Genomic DNA, 17,148 nt, shown 5'->3' with positions numbered 1-17,148 from the left:
ATGCTCTGTGGTCATTGATTTCATTTGTGGACATTAAAAGCAACCTGTCAAAATACCATTCAAAATACAAGTTCTTCTTTGAGAATAGTCCTCAGTTTAGGTTCTGAGTCCTAAGCCTGTGTCATTTGCTTGGCTTTATTTTATATATACATAAATGCTCTAGAACAATGGTCCCCAACCCCCGGTCCGGCGACTGGTGCCGGTCCATCGATCAGTCGGTACTGGGCCGCAGCTCCTCCTCGTCCTCCTCCCCGGCTGCTGCCTCAGGGGCTGCCCTGTCACTCTGCTGCCAGCTCATCTTTAGTGCTCTCTGGCAGCCACCATGGTTGGGGCTCCCCCTGGCAGCACCCCACAGCAGGCAGCAGGAAGTCAGGGGTGCCGGCAGGAAAGCAAGTGGAGCAGGGGCTCAGGCAGGTGTCACGTCCCTCGGCAAAAGACTACCCCCCCCCCGGGCCTCAGTAAAATTGTCACACGTTGACCGGTCCCCAGTGATAAAAAGGTTGGGGACCACTACTCTAGAAATAATATCTATAGCATGTCCAAATCAGCAATAAACATTAGAATTTAACTCCAGTTCTATAACATTCTGCTTCAAGTATCAGAATATACTGCAACACAGTTCTATTTAAGTAACATGGGAATCTTTAACGGCTAAATATTGTTAGTACTAATTATCTCCATACCACATATTTAAAAATGTTGTTACAGTAGGAAGGGGGAAATGGTGCCTTCCCTTAACAGCAAACTGCCTTAGACCAAAGGTTCCCCAGAAAGTATTCTTGTACCGTCTGCCAACACTCAAGACCACCTGAGAACCTCTAGATTGACCTACTGAGAAGGTAGTCTTCTAGCAAAGTAATAACAAAAGCAATAATAAAAATAATTTTTCACAATCTGGTAATACCTAAGCAGTCTAGCACATGGGGAAAAGATTACAAGAAATATCCCAGAGCAATAGATTATATTAAGCAAAGCAAAAAAGGACATTATAAAAAGGTGTATTGTAAAAGAGAGAAAAGAAAGAGAAAGGGTAGTTGGATTTTAAAAGGGATGAAAATAGGCGAAATACAATACAGGGAAAAGCACACAGCAACAGCAGAGAGATATTCAAATGAAAAGCAATACAGTTGAACTAACTAAGCTACACTCATGTCACATATACTATAACAGATTCCTCAGAACATATGCAGAGTTCCTTGTAGTAGGCAAGAAGTTCAAGGAATCCTTAACCACTATCCAACTTCCTGTGAACCCAGTTTCAACTGAAAACTGAAGACAAGGGAAAATCCCAAATCATATATTTATATAAATATATCCTCTACTAATAATGACCAACAGCCTTCTCCAGTCCCATGCAAATCCCAATTTATTTTATTATTACATTTATATACCGCCCTCCCCGAAGGCTCAGGGCGGTTTACATGAAACAGGGATAATTGTACAAATAACTCTGTATATAATAACATAATCCTTATCCATGGTTCCTCTATATATTTGTGAAACAGCCTGGGGGGTGGGACGTGTCCAGCTGTCCAAGTTGGAATACGGCCAATCAGGGTGCAGCCAGCAATGGGCCCTGCCCCTACAGCTCCTGCCCTCCCTCCCTGGATGCTAGCCATGTTCCTCTCAGACGCGCCAGAGACAGAGAGAGACACACAGAGCCCTGCCAGACCAAACATGAGCCCTCATTCCCTCCTATCGCTCCTGCTGTGAAGGAGGCAGAGAGAGACACAGAGAAAGCTGCCCTAAGCTGCTGACAGTGACACAGACAGAGCCACCCCTGCTGTGAGGGAGGGAAAGACAGAGAGCTGCCCCAAACTGCACACCAGCCCTCCTTCCCTCCTAAGAACGAGTCCTAATAGGCACACCAACACACAGGGAGAGAGACACACAGAGATCTGCACCTCCCAGTGTCCCCTGGGTCCTAGCGCCGACTGCATTCCTGCTTGCAATAGGCTTTCTTGCTAGTAATAACTATAACATTATGAACAACAGAACATTGGGGAGAAAAATAACTCAATGCTTACTGATGGCCCAGTGGGTTGGGTGAGCCTGCAATGCTGGTTGGAGGAGGGAGGCTGAGGGGGGCCAGTTGGAAGTGGTTGTACTGGTCGACCTCAACCAAATGCCTGGTGGAGGAGCTCCCTTTTGCAGGCCCTGCGGAATTATTCCATCAGGGCCCTAATCTCCTCTGGGAGCTCGTTCTACCAGGTGGGGGGGGGCAGAATTTCTGATGTCAGAGGCTACTTTTACTAATCAGAGCCATCTGCAACATACTGTCACCCCCATCAAGCACCTGGTAATGGCTCTGAACTTCCATGACAAATAGAGAGTCTGATTCAAAACAATTTGTCCTTTGTCTAAAAGGAATTAAGTCTGACAAGATGGTCCAATGTGGAATGGAAGTGAATAACTCATTCTAACAGAATCTAGGGGTCCACAATCCCAAATACTTTAGGTGGCACTCTTGAGCCTCTAGCAAGCTTTAGGATTTCTGTCACCAAATATATATTACTATATGAATACAGTATATAGATACAGTTTCATGGTAATATGCAACTAAGTCCAGTTAAAAGTTAACTTTACCTGATCAAAGTATGACCAGAAAGCTCTTCCAAAGTGTTGTCAGAGTCTGGATTCTGGACTTGTTCTCTACTGGATACTCCACTTCTAGGCACTGAGGTCTTTGTCTCTAATAGCATGTAGTCTGAGTCTGCGAACATTTCGTTTTTTTCCCACAAAGAAAAATCTGAAACCCCAGTAAAAGATTCCAGTCCTGTAAGACATATTTTAACAAAGCCTTTTTAAAAGCAAAAAATAATCAGTGAGCATAGCCTGGTTGTAGGATTGATATCCTCCCACCACATTGGGGGCAGACCCATAACCACAATCATCATGCCCCTCCAATCAGCACTCAGAGTTGGTATAAAATTGGTCACAAGCCTCTCAAATGACAATTATCTGTACCTTTAAGACCAACAAAGATTTATTCAGGGCGTGAGCTTTCGAGTGCAAGCACTCTTTGTCAGACTATGATCTTCTTACATGACCACTTCATCATGTATGAAGATCATAGTCTGACAAAAAGTGCTTGCACTCAAAAGCTCACACCCTGAATAAATCTTTGTTGGTCTTAAAGGTGTTACTGGACTCTGATTTTATTGTGCTACTTCAGACCAACACGGCTAAAGGTAAAGGTATCCCCTGTGCAAGCACTGGGTCATGTCTGACCCTTGAGGTGACGCCCTCCAGCGTTTTCATGGCAGACTCAATACGGGGTGGTTTGCCAGTGCCTTCCCCAATCATTACCGTTTACCCCCCAGCAAGCAAACTGGGTCCTCATTTTACCGACCTCGGAAGGATGGAAGGCTGAGTCAACCTTGAGCCGGCTGCTGGGATTGAACTCCCAGCCTCATGGGCAAAGCTTTCAGACGGCTGCCTTACCACTCTGCGCCACAAGAGGCCCTTATCCAACACGGCTACCCATTTGTAATTATCTGTGTGAAAAAGGAAGGAGTTGAGGTAAAAAAAATGTGTACCCTGTCATAAATCTTCCAAATGTGAATTCTCTATGCAATAGACTAGAACAGAATTAGCAGTTGGTAGGTCTGCAGAGTCCTCCTACTTTTAAAAAAAGCCTGTAAAGGGGGGGGGGGAATGTAAAATCATGTTGAAGCAAAGTAGAGAAAATAAATAATGATGTAATAATCCTTCCCCCATAACAATGTTCTGGTTATGGGCCAAAATGGGGGATTCCTTACTCCCAGGTTTCATTTCCCCAGCTCAGAGTGGCAGGTGGAGAAAAATAATGTATACAATACATTACTCAGAGATAATATTTTTACTTAAAGCACCACAAATAGCCAACGAAGAAAGGCTATGGCATACTTACTTTCCTTTCCCCCTGTTCTTGAGAATGAAGATGAGCTGGAAGATGGAGTTCCTGTGGAATGGCGGGTACACTCTTTATCTTGCGCTTCAAAAGCTGATTTACTGCTGATAAACTCTTCTTTCATGCTTGGGATGCTGCTGCAAGCACTACTACAGAGCAAAAATATAGATAGCGTTTCTCAATTACATGGGTCTACACCACAGTGAAATTCAACTGGCTTTCAAGGATAACCAAATACAGGATCAATGACAATGACTCATCATCAGACTTCTTTAAAAAAATAAATCTTTGAAATGTTGTAAAAGGCAGTGTCAAGCTCAGGATTTACACCGGCCATGCTGGGAACTGCTGAAAATATACATTCAGATTGAATCAGAAAAGATTCCTCTCTCTATTAAGTCTGCGGGTTCAGTGAACACAGACTCCAATTCTTCAGAACAGCTCTTTTTATTTAGCAACTCCAGCAACAGACTACAACTACTGAACAGAGGAAAAACTGGCAAACTAGAGCACTTTTGTACCTTTCAGGCAGCCCGCTGCTGCCTCTGATTGGCCCTAAGAAGAACAATCCAATTGGCCCTAAGCAGAGCAATCCCATTGGCTCTAAGCAGAGCAATCGGATAGGCTCTAAGCAGAGCAATCTGGTTGTACCTTAACAGGTTCCTTTGATTGGTTAGTTCCTTGGCTGGCAGAAGCCCTCATTTGCATCAGTGGCCAAATGGCCACAGATATAACACCGTCGTTAGCTAAGCTTTTGTTGACTGCTTTGTAAGCAAAGCATTATGACCCATCTGAACTGAGAGTTAAAAGAGAAAATAATCACAGATAGCCTTTATTTCTATTCTGACAACATAACATCATCTGTTCATTGAACTGCAAGCTCAAACCTTTAAATACCTTCAGGGTGCCTGAATTGAAGCTTAGGTAACATATACATCTAACATTTCATTAATTAATCTGTTCATGGATAAGTGAAGAAGAGCTCATCAGATCATTTTAACAGATGAAGGAAACTTCAGAATTTTTTTTTCTAACCATACACCGCGGGGGCAGGTTCAGAATTTAGATATCCAGATAACACTGCAGCATACAACCAAATCTTCCTCAGTGTGCATGCCTTTTAGCTAATTCTGTTCTGTTGCTACTTGCACAATCAACTCATATATACCTGGGAATGACAGCTGTCTTTTTGTCTGTCACCATCCCGCTACCCTGTGATGAGATAAAGTCATCCTCATATGAAACAATACTAGCTGGAGGGCTCATAACTGGAAGTGATGGTGGCTGAACTGATGGTCTTTCTCCTGACCATTCCTCAGATCCTATAGAAGAAGAAAAAGAGAGTAAAAACTGAACACGGTCTATATTACAGATTTATTTTATTATTTATTGTATCCCGTTTCTATAAGTGTAGCCAGGAGATCCTATAATTGTCATAGTCAGGCAAGACATGTTCAAAGGTGGTTTGCCGCTGCCTGCCTCCATGTGATGGTGCTAGTGTTTTTTGGAGGCCTCCCATCCAAATACTTACCAGGGTTGATCCTACCTAGCTTCCAAAATCTGACAAGATTGGCTTGCCTGGGCTATCCAGGTCAGATCTACATTGCAAAAAGATTTAATAATCTCAACAATAGCTCAGCCCAGGTATGCTCCGGATGAGAAGAGATTCCAAATCACTGGCATTCCAGTTGTTTTTAACCTATGGCTAAAAAACAGCTTGAGGAATGTACGTTCTGAGAAATGCCAAAAAGCTGTAGGATAGTAACTAGTAAGTGCCAACACTTCTGAAACAGAGTAGTTCCACTATGGTGAAATGATTAGAAGGCTGGACTGGCACCAGGGATAGTTGGGTTTAAGTTCTCAGTCTGCCCTGCCTCTCACTATGTATCATTGGGCCAGTTAACATCCTCTCAGTCTAACCTACCTCACGTAGTCATTGTGGGGATAAAATGGGTGGGGAACCTTATTCATTGCTCTGAGATCCTTGGATGAAGGGCAGAATAGAAATGCCAGAGATTAGAACTTCTCTACCCACCATCTCATTAATACGCAGACATTACGGTATTTGAAGAGCTAAACTTCAGAGTTCAGGCTGCTTGTATGACAAACTGCAGATGTTCAAGCTGTCATCAATGGAACATCAGTGACAATAATTCATTTATTCTGCTGTTTATTTTTCTTACCTTGTCCAGATAGCTGATTAGATTTTGTAAAGATGTTGATGACACCATGTGGACTTCCCTTGACAGTTTCTTCCCAGGGACCTGAACCACTCCTCATCTGTGCAGAAACAGATAAATAATTTTCTGCCTCCTGAGATTGTTCTATGGGCTCATTGCTAGTTTTACCTGCAACACAGAACTCTTGTTCCTTTAATGTTTTATTTATGGGCAAGGGTGAATGATCATGCTGGTTTCTCTCCTCCTCAGACAGGAGATGATCACTGAGCGACTTCTCACTTATTGAGTGAACACTACAGTCATGGAGAACTATAAAACTTTCAGCGTTAGGAGAGCAGTTTTGCTTCTTGGATAGGTTTCCTACTATTCCTTCAGATGTCTCTTTGCATGGAAGACTGGCAGCAGGAGCAGCAGCAGCAGGAGAGCTGATGGTCTTTCCTACTTCAGGACTTTCCAGTTCAGGGACAGGATTGTCAAAACTCATCTGAAACATGCAAGTGCTCAGCTTATTCTGAAGCGTGGCTGGGACAATATCATGCTCTTCTCTCACAGGGGGACTGCTGGCCTTTGCCCAGTAGCCCTCACCCTGATTTCCTTGCATCGAGTTGTGTCCAGGGCTCCACGCTGCTCCATAATCCATGCCAAGTCTAGCTAACCTTTTGGTTTCACTTTCAATTCTGCGTGACAAAGAAGCTGCTGTTGCTTTCAGAGCTTCAATGCGATCCAAATTACCTTTGCACAGATTCGTTGTGGGCTGTAGAGCAGATGTAACCAGTGGCGATGTCAGGGGCATGGTTCCTATAGCTGTGCTGTGGCTTCTGGTTGATAACGAAGAGTCAAATTCCTTTTGCAAGACACTCATTTGATCCAAGGAGGAATGCTGTAAAAAGTGACCTCCACTGAGGACCGTAGACTGGTATGGGAAAGAAAGCTGGGATTCTGAACTCTGTCTATCAGGCTGAATCCACAAAGGTTCCAGCCGACTATCCCTAAAAAGCAAAAGGTTGAATACTCATCAGTTTACAAGAACAGAAGATTTGACTATTAAATATTCACATATAAAGATATCCTTTGCAGCCATTTTTTAAACTGGATATTTGAACTCAGAATGGATTAGACCTTCCCTCTGTTCTGTTACACATGGAGCGGAAGGGAGTGAAAAAACCACTTACATCTGTCCAATTACCAGTGGTTCACATGTGGAAGTCATGAAGATGGAGCATGTGCATAAAATTAAACAGCTGGATTTTATCTGTCAAATAGATTGCACTGTTTCGCACATGATTCAGTCTTTATATACATATGTAACCATTACAGCGACATATGAATATCCAGTGGGGCAGGCTCTTCTAGCGGGTAGGATGGCAATCTCACTAATCCCCAATGTGGATATAGAGAAGATTGGGAAATATTGTCCAATTTGGGCTGCAGTCTTAGGTTATACTAAGAGGTCCTATGCATAGGGCTGTGTATCTTCCATTTTAATAATCATAATTTGTACCTGAGCTTTCAAAATTCTTCACCAAGAAAAGCTAAATTCTACAGTTCATGTAAACTTAGCAGATCCATCTAATTTCTACTATAAAAATTAATTTATAATTTGCTTCTGTCAGCTATGGGCAGGACTAAGTAACTAGACAGGATGGGTACCAACCTCCCAGCAACTGGATCTAGTCACCACTCTGGCTTCTGTGGATGGCATTTCCCACACACTTTCTATAAAAATAAACATAGCAGTAAGGGCCGGAATCTTGTTTCCTAATAAAAATGGAACACTGGAGTTCTCAGAATGTTGGATTCTGCACCCAACACATTTGTGCAATGTCTGTCTTTACGGAATCACAGCATGCATCCAGCTCTGATCATACAGAAACACCAACTTCAAGATCTTAGACTACATTTTGATATTAGTCTTTTTCAATGAAGTGTTCTAGGATGCTGTAGCGCTGCTGAATTCTATGGAAATGTGAAGATTTCAAATATTTTGGCATATGAATTAGACTGCTACCCACCTATTAAAGGTGAAGGTATCCCCTGTGCAAGCACCGGGTCATGTCTGACCCTTGGTGTGATGCTCTCTAGCGTTTTCATGGCAGACTCAATACAGGGTGGTTCGCCAGTGCCTTTCCCAGTCATTACCGTTTACCCCCCAGCAAGCTGGGTACTCATTTTACCGACCTCGGAAGGATGGAAGGCTGAGTCAACCTTGAGCCGGCTGCTGGGATCGAACTCCCAGCCTCATGGGCAAAGCTTTCAGACAGCTGCCTTACCACTCTGCACCACAAGAGGCTCTTACACACCTATTAAGCAACTGCTTTACACAAAATAAGGATGGCAATCCTAAACAGAATCACACCTAATTATGCATAGGATGGTAGAACTCTGCTTAGGGTGGCAATGTAATGCTCCAAAGGTACCTTCTACTTGTGTAGACTTTTTCAAAAGTGCTCCTTTACCTTTACCTAACAAGAGAATGATGAGGTTCAGACAGAGACATATCACTATTGGAGGATGCACTAGGTGGGTGCCCTTGTACCTTGGCCTCTTTTTTAGACTCTTCAGATGGATGATATCCAGGGTTGGGCTATGAAGGAAATGGCAATACATCAATAAACTGGAAGTATGATATTTTTTAAAAGTAACAAAGAGACAGTCTGAAAGAAACAAATCAGTTGGGATTTGTTTGGTACATGTACAGGGGTAAAGGAGGTGCCCATCCCATCCTTATATCGGGGCAGCAATTTTCCCTGCTGGGAAGGTATGGAGGTCCTTGCTACCTTCTACAATGGGAAGCTATGCTGGCCATGGCAGCTGTGCTTCTGGTGTGCCTTTGAAGGCTGCCATGTACAACTCAACAGCACATCATTAAGAAAGGACCATGTTGCTTTGGGGACCCACCCACAAACAAAGATGGTAGGGAGGGTTAAGAAGGAAAGCCAGGCTCTGAGGCTACAGACCCCTTTATTAGACTGAGCCCACCCCCAAGAGGTAGATGCAGGGCTCCTTGGTGTGCGAGACCCCTGCCTCAAGCAGAGAAGGATGTGCCAGTGTTACATTAGCAGTTTATTGAGATGCTCTGGGCTGGAGTGACAGGGACCAAGAGGAAAACATGAACCCCCTTTTGTCTGCCCAGCAGAGGGCCCTCCTCTAGTAGGAGACACTGGCAAGCACACAGAAGCAGAAGGCTGATTGTGCAGAGGTAGACCCTGAGAGTATGTATGTCGGATCTGTCTAAAAAGGATGAATAAAATTCAGTTAAAGATCTATTACTTTGTAAATGCCCATCACTTCTAAATATAAGCACAACGGTTGAAGTTTAGCTCTGGAAAGGAAAAACGTTGGACTAAATCACAGGCAACAGCTATTACTCAAATCCCATGGAGATCCAAGGTTTATTTAAAGGGCAATAAACATCTGAAGCCACAGGCAACTAGTGCTACATCCTGTCATTGTAGTGGGGAGTGCTCTCAGTCAAAGGCAGAAAGCAGCTCAGTCATTCACTCTTGTAGCTCAGAGACCAGAAGCAAAAACATGGGCCCATCCCCCTGTCCTTGCTCAAAAGGCAAAAGGACTGAACATATTCTGATCTATATACTAATAGACAGAATTTGCTGTTATAAATACTCATAATCATATTAATTAAATCACATTATTTACAAAGTAGAAAAGGACTAGCCAACTTCTATTTAAATCTCTCCAAATTCAATACTAAGAGAAGGACAAGATGGTATCATTCACGCTGGTTGTTGCCACCCGCCCAATATGCTGTTTTGAAGGCAAGGAAGTTTTCAGCTTGGCCACTACTTGGATTCAAATTCAACAGCTTCAAAAACTGCAATCTCTCCTGGCCATTTTGTTTACTTTTTCTTAATTTCCATGCTTATATTTTAAACTGTGAAACATCCAGCATGCCATAATGATCCATCTGGAGAACTGGATATGATTCCACACTCTTCCACATGGGTGACCTTGGGCCAGACATGGTTCTCTTAAGACTCTCTCATTCCTACTTACCTCACAAGGTGCTTGTTGAGGGAAAAGGAATGGAAGGCGATTGTAAGTCACTTTGAGACTTCTTAGGGTAGCAAAAAGCAGGGTATAAAAACTAAGTCCTCTTAGAACCAGTTGGAAGGGACCTCCAGGGTCATCTAGCCGAAACTCCTGCACAATGCAGGAACACAAAACTACCTGCCTACCCACAGTGACCCTAATTTCATGCCCAAGTGATTCCTCCCCCTCCCCCAAATCTCCAGAATCCATCCTGGCCTGGAGGAAATTCACCTACCATCCCACAACAGCAATTAGCAATTCCCTGGGCATGCAAGGAAGGGCCTCAAGAGACAAACACTGGCACATCCCTTCCTGCCCAACCACTCACAATCTGCCTAAGTTCACAAAATCAGCATTTCTGTCAGATAGCTATCTAGCCTCTGCTTAAAAGCATCCAAAGGAGAACCTACCACCTCCCAAGAAAGCCTGTTCCACTGAGGAACCGCTCTAACTGTCAGGAACTTCTTCCAGATGTTTAGCCAAAAATTCTTTTGAATTAATTTCAACCCATTGGTTCTGGTCCGACCCTCTGGGGCAAGAAGTCACCCCTGCCAAATAACTATACCTGTACATGCTGTATGAGTGGGGGCTGTGGCTCCTCCAGCAAGGTCTGATCAAGGAACAAGTTGGAGTAAGGTTCTTCTAGTTGATTAAGGCCTAGCTCAGGAGCTGATGCTCTCTTTGGCTTATTAATAAGAGCCTTTCTTTGTTTCTTGTACAGTTCCTGAAGTCTCTTGGTTCTCTGTAATGTTGCCTCCTTCTGTGCTTCCTTCTGTTCGCGCTGTTTCTTCTTCCTCGCCTGTTGCTGCTTAAAAATATAATGACGAACTTCATCTGTATCATAATGGTGTTTCTTACAAGTCACCGGAGACTCTTTATCAGCAGGTTGTTGGTCTGTTTTTTTCTTCTTTGGGCTGTGGCTCCTCGTAAATGCAGCAAGCACTTCTGAATTCTGATTTTCTTCATCTGTCTCTTGCTTTGTATGTGTCGCTGAATCCAGTTGTAGGTCATCAAGAATATCTAGGATATCCACTGGTAAGATGTCCTTATTTATATGGGAGTCTCTCTGTTCAGTATCCTGAACAGCAGCATCGCTCACCCTTGAGCTGTTCTCCCTTCTCATTTTACTCCAGGACCGTTTAGGATTTCTTGACCAGCTTTTTATGGCTGCATCCTGCCTGGAATCAGATGCTGCCTTTCCAATATTAGATGCTGGAAGGAGAGGAAAAAAATCAGAAATATTCCACTTTGGATTGTCTGAAGGCCTTGCAAGGAGGGCCAGAGAACAAATGAATTTTGTTTTATGCTGCATAATTCAATGCACAAAAGCACAAGCGGGCCGGAAGTACCATTTTTTAATTTGATTAAATGTTCATAAGGAGAGAGTAGACCACAGCAAGTTTACCTATTTGAACAATTTTGAGCAAGACTATTTTCTAATCTCTGCTGATTTGGTTGACTTGGTAAACTACCTCAAAGGAGGGTTTGTGTTTGGGTTGGGTTACCATCAGCATGCTGATGACATCCAGCTCTTTTTACTGATGGACGGCAACCCATCCACATCACCAGACTGCCTGGCCAAGTGTCCGGAGGCAGTAGAACATTGGCTCAAGCAGAGTTGGCTGAAGTTGAATCCAGCTGAGATGGAAGTCCTCTGACTGGGTTGGCACGTGGAAAGACAGAAGACGCAGCTTCTGGTCCCTGACAGAGCCCAACTAACACCAGTGCCTTCCATCCAGCACCTTGGCATGATTCTGGATGTTTCCTACCTGGCATTTTTCCAATCATGCCAGGCACAGCAACTAGCACCCTATCTCTCAGCAGTGGACCTAGGCAGGGTGATCCATGCAACCGTCACCTCTAGACTAGACTGCAACTCCTTCTATGCAGTGCTTCCCTTGAGACTGCTCCAGAAACTCCCAACTGATTCAACATGCAGTGGCTAGGGTCCTCACACAAGCTAAGTTTAGCTATGTATGACCTTATACTCTGTCAAGAGATTTCTTAATAACTTGAAGTTGGTCCTTATATAAAAAACCCGTCCCTTGAAAAAGCTGTAGGCGAAACACGCCGGGACTTGTATGAAATAAGAATTAAAGAATAACTGAAACTGAAGAAAGATGACTCTATATAAGTCCAATTTGGATATTTTTAATTGCCATATTGGCTTCCCAGTGCGTCTGTACTATTCTATACCAGCCCTCTCCTAGCAGCATTGGCTCCAGATTGGAAACTGGATCAGGTTCAAGGTTTTGGAATTAACCGTTAAAGTCCTAAACAGTCTGGGATTGGCATATCTGCAGGAGCACCTCTTTCATCAGATTAAAACATGCTTAGGATCCCTGGCCCAAAAGATATGAGACTGGCCTCAGCCAGAGCATTTTAAGCCTTGGCCCAAGCTTGGTAGAGCACTCTGCCAAAGGAGATCAGGGACCTGTGGGACCTTATTAAAATGTATAACTAAAGATACAGAAAAAGAGAAAGAAATAAGAGGCTTCCAGTTTTATCTATTACAAATATAAATCAAAGTACTTTTTATAAAAGTACTTCTTATAAAATAATGTATTGTTGTAATTTGTCACTTGAGAGGTTATCTAAAATGTACAAACATGTCCAATATTTGTTGGAAATGTGAACAACATGAAGAGACATTTTTAAATCTTTGGTGGACATGTAAGAAAATGCTTTGGACATAAATGCATGTACTAAACCAGGCTTTTCCAAGAAGGGTTTCAAAAATGGGGTTTAATTAATTTAATTTAATTAATTTTAGTTTTTAATTAATTTAATTTAATTAATTTTAATAGTTTTGAAATTTACTAATCATTTATCAGGTGATATGACCATATATGGTCATGTTGATCCGTTCCCCCTCCCCTAATGGTCAATGATGGGTCTGGATGAGATGGGAAGGGGAGGGGCCCCAGGCGGGTATGAACACAGCTTTGCTTCCCAATCATATTCTGCATGATTATGCCACTTCTGGGGTTTCTCAAAGCCTGAAGAACGTGTCAGAGGGGTCTCAATGGTAAAAAAGTGGAGAAAGGCTATATTAAACCAGAAGATTTTAAAGACTAGGATACAAAGGAAATCAGTGATTTTGGGGGGGAGACACGAATAAGGAATTTGGTTCTTGTATATGATTGTGTCAGCAAAACTGTTACATGCTCAAAAATGGGAAACTCTGTTATTACCCACAATAAAAGAATGGTGGATAAAAAAGGTTGAATTGGCAGATAGCCAAACATACCTCTTTAATTAGAGAAAAGACAACAACTATATTTGTTGCTAGTGGGAAACCTCTTTTAGACTTTTTGCATGATACAAATATGAAGTGACGGTGTATAGTTTTGAGGATTAAAGGGGAAAATTGGAGGTTATAGGGGAAAAAGAAGGGTTTTATTTTTTGGTTGATTTAATCATAGTGGAACAGCTGATTGTGCAGTTCTTATCAAGAACAACATGGGACTGTTCTCTCTTTTGTCTCTTATTGTCTGGAAAAATGCCTGATAGTTAACAATCAAAAATCCAAGATTGTTGTTTTTGGAGGAAAATTCTCATATACACCACAATTGGAAAATTCATTATAATTATATTGGGGAATTCTCCTATTTTAAATAACGAGGGGTTTGGTTTGACCAGAGATTAACTTGGTCGGCTCAAACAGCTTATGTTAAAAGGCTGGCTACAGCAGCATCAAATGTTATGTTGTTTCTTTTATTCATCTGAGGATCAGTATATCCCAGCCACCATCAAACTGTTTAACATCAGGGAGACCATGCAAATTTTATATGGGGCAAAGTTTATATAGGAGTCCTTGGATTTACTTTATATTCCTAAATTCCACCTGCAGAATTCAGAACTGTGTAGTAGAGGAAGCCCTCCAAGCTGAATTGGTACAACCATCTCTTAAAGCCCAGGCTTGGTTGAAGGTTTTCCCCTCTAAAGTTACAATTATACATTCCAACATGCAAGAGGAATACTTTGGCTTGGTCAGAGAAGATTCTTATGTTTCCCACTGGAATAAACTTTTTGAACAACTAAAGACTTCTCAGTCTTTCCTTGAACTCCCTATATTCATATACCACACAGGAAGCCTTGAGAGCAATTCAGAAACATCTATTTAAGTATGATTATAACAAAACAATCTGCAGAACACATGTTTGTTCTACTCAATTTGCTGGCATTTTTCTACCTGGAGAACTTCACAATTACTGTTCATATTTGGCCATTCCTCAGTATAGGCACTCCTTTATGTTGACATGCCTTAATGCCCTACCATCTAGTTTTGCAAGGAAGGTATAATACCATACTCTGATAGAGTATGTTACTCTGGTGCAGGCAGTGTAGACACCATATAGCACATGCCCTTTGAATGCAAATGCTTTTCTGAACTTAGAAATCTATTAATTCTTCCTCTTATTCAAATATAGATCATATGGAGATATTTTCTTATTTATTAGAAAATGGCCGGCCTATCACTCTTTTAGCTACAAAATCTTATGCATATTTGATAAACTTTTGCAGCCGTTTAAATGGTCTATCTTTTTCTGTATTTTAGTTATTTGATAAGGAATAATAAGAAAAGAAGCAGTATAAGGAAGATAGATTATAGGCAGATATATTCTTTGGATAATGCCTATTGCATTTGTACAATATAAACCATTCTGTTAGGTTAGCAAAACAAGTTTATTATACTTTAGAATTAATTTATAACTGTTTTAACTAAAATAAAATTTGAAGCACAACAGAACAGTGAAAGAGGCAACCCATCAATTTTAACAAACTTTTGTTGTATTTCTTGGAGTGACTCAATATATAAAAGACTGTATGTACTGTTAGAGAGTTCAGTATTGAGGAGTATTGCACTACAGAGGAGGATCTTGGTATTGAGTTTTTAAAAAATCCAGCAATTAAATGATTTCTTAGAATCGTTAAAAAAACCCAACAGGAATCCCAATCGTACTGAACTGAACTCTGAAGGCAGCAAAATCCATGCAGAAGGATCAAGAAAGCCTGACACTCCTGCAAAGTGAAAGTAAGTTGTCATGCAGAAGAGAAAAAATACACTATGGGGAATGCAGGGCAAAAGCAAAGGAAATCGGCAGTGCATAAAAGGCTTTAGTACTTCAGGATACCTTTGGCCAGAGTTAGCCTAGTTCCAGTAGAAGGCAGGAAAGAAAAAAACAGAAGCACTGATAACAGAGATGTGCCTGCCAGGTTGAAAAGCCAGATAATACTTGTTACTTACAAGTTACAAAAAATAACCCAATGTAGATTGAGCAAAGAGGCTGCTAAGTGATGAGTCCCCCCAGGTGACAACTCAGCTGGCTAAGTTTTGTGCCTTTGTCATAAAAATCCGATGCTCTAAAGTAGCATAATTTAAAGTTCTATTTTATGATCTGTTTTAAATTTTATTATATTAAATGACCATATTATTTTGGTCTTTTATGTATTAACTTCATATAACTTGGTCTGAATGACTGTAATAAAGTTTGACTGCCTTTACCTACTCAGGTGCAGAAAACAAGCCAGGCAGGCAGCAGTCTCTGGAAAAATACATATCCCGCCCATCCTCAAGCCAAAGACAAAACCCTTTGAAAGATTTTTGGTTAACATAGAAATAAAACTGTAGCCAGAAAAAAGAAACATAACACAATTTGAGTTTATATTTGTAATGTTTCCCCAACAAAGATGCACATGTAATCTCTGACATCTTTTAAAATCAACAATCCCTCCCATACACAAAAAACAAACAAGTTCATGAAATGCTTTATGCAGCACAAGGAGACCCAATTAACATATGATACAATGTAAAAGTAGAAAAAGAAAATAAGTAAAGAAATAACACAAACAGCTTACCAGATTTAATAAATCTATCACTACAACTTCCATCAATGGAAGATAGTGTGTGCTTCTTTACTTTAGGGGCTGGACCAAGTATCTTCATTGCCAATCTTTTCCCATCACGCCAGGATGACGTACTTATTATATTGAACCTTCCTAAATAAAGAACCAGCATTATTATAGAAACACATGGATGACAGAAGAGAGAAAAAGGATTGAAGATAGATAGAAGATAGACACAGATTGCAATGTTCCTTGGGTTATAAACTATTACGTATGTTAGAGTTGGAAAAATATCTTCACACATTACAGAATACACAGGATAGGTCTAGGTCCCCATTTTGTGTCAGCTGCGACACAGTCACATGTATGTTGTAGGTTCCTGAGCTGGTGATGCTGAATTAGGAGGGGTCTTCAGCATTCCCCACCACCCTTTTCCCAACCTGAAACAAGCCAGGGGGTCTTTTGGGGAAACCCATGCATCCCAGGGAACTTTTTGGTTTCCCCAAATACAATTACAGTATTTGCTGGCGTATAAGACTACTTTTCCCACCTGAAAAATATGCCTCCAATTGGGGGGGTCGTCCTATACACCGGGTGCACTTCAGTTGGGATAGACATAGCTGCCCATAGTGGCCCATAGTACTGTAATGTAATGTAACAAACTCTATATTTTGAGTGGAAATGTTGGGGGGTCGTCTTATACGCCGGCAAATGCGGTAAGCAGAGATTGTTTAAGAGAGAGAACAACATCTTACAGGGAGTGCATGCTGATACAAAAAGAGAACATTTAAATTGAACCCTGTTTAAAAAGAAAATCCAGGCACTTAAAAGCAAGACTTAAGATTCACCTGGCTTGGAAACATGACCTTGTAGCTTTGTCGCCTTCTGGACTTTGCGAACTGTTCTGGTTGCCTTTTTCTTCTTCCTTTTTTCGGTAGGCATAGCTTTCAGAACAGAATCCTCTTCTGAAAATCAGAAGAATACATACTCACAAATATTGCTTGAGTAATGTATCTTGAGTAATGTATCTTTCTAGATTTGGGGTAGGCAAATAGTTATCCGGGAGTGACTGGAACCTCTTTGAGCAATTGAGGAACTCCTACAGTTCTACAGAAATCATTTTGCTATTGCAGCAGCTTCTATTTCTTTGCAAAATAGGCAGCACATGCTTGCCCC

General features: G+C 41.6%; 1 protein-coding gene across 7 annotated transcripts in view; it reads right to left on the bottom strand.

Annotated features, from left to right (window-relative positions):
- LOC143835188 (centrosome-associated protein 350-like) overlaps window positions 1-17,148 on the bottom strand; it is a 71,282-nt gene that overhangs the window by 41,832 nt on the left and 12,302 nt on the right. For 5 of the 7 annotated variants that reach the window (XM_077332451.1, XM_077332453.1, XM_077332452.1 and 2 more), the window contains 8 exons: window positions 16,821-16,937; window positions 15,985-16,125; window positions 10,688-11,334; window positions 8,535-8,656; window positions 6,076-7,061; window positions 5,061-5,214; window positions 3,893-4,041; window positions 2,587-2,776 (listed from right to left, as the gene is read on the bottom strand). In XM_077332451.1, the coding sequence (XP_077188566.1) occupies window positions 2,587-2,776; window positions 3,893-4,041; window positions 5,061-5,214; window positions 6,076-7,061; window positions 8,535-8,656; window positions 10,688-11,334; window positions 15,985-16,125; window positions 16,821-16,937 (2,506 nt within the window). Of the gene's footprint in view, window positions 1-2,586; window positions 2,777-3,892; window positions 4,042-5,060; window positions 5,215-6,075; window positions 7,062-8,534; window positions 8,657-10,687; window positions 11,335-15,984; window positions 16,126-16,820; window positions 16,938-17,148 lie in introns of those variants that run through there. The other 2 variants (XM_077332454.1, XM_077332457.1) reach the window with 2 other exon arrangements.

The sequence above is a fragment of the Paroedura picta genome, chromosome 4, assembly GCF_049243985.1.
Source record: "Paroedura picta isolate Pp20150507F chromosome 4, Ppicta_v3.0, whole genome shotgun sequence".
In the NCBI taxonomy this organism is placed as follows: domain Eukaryota; kingdom Metazoa; phylum Chordata; class Lepidosauria; order Squamata; family Gekkonidae; genus Paroedura; species Paroedura picta.
This window is presented reverse-complemented; position numbering and strand designations above follow the sequence as displayed.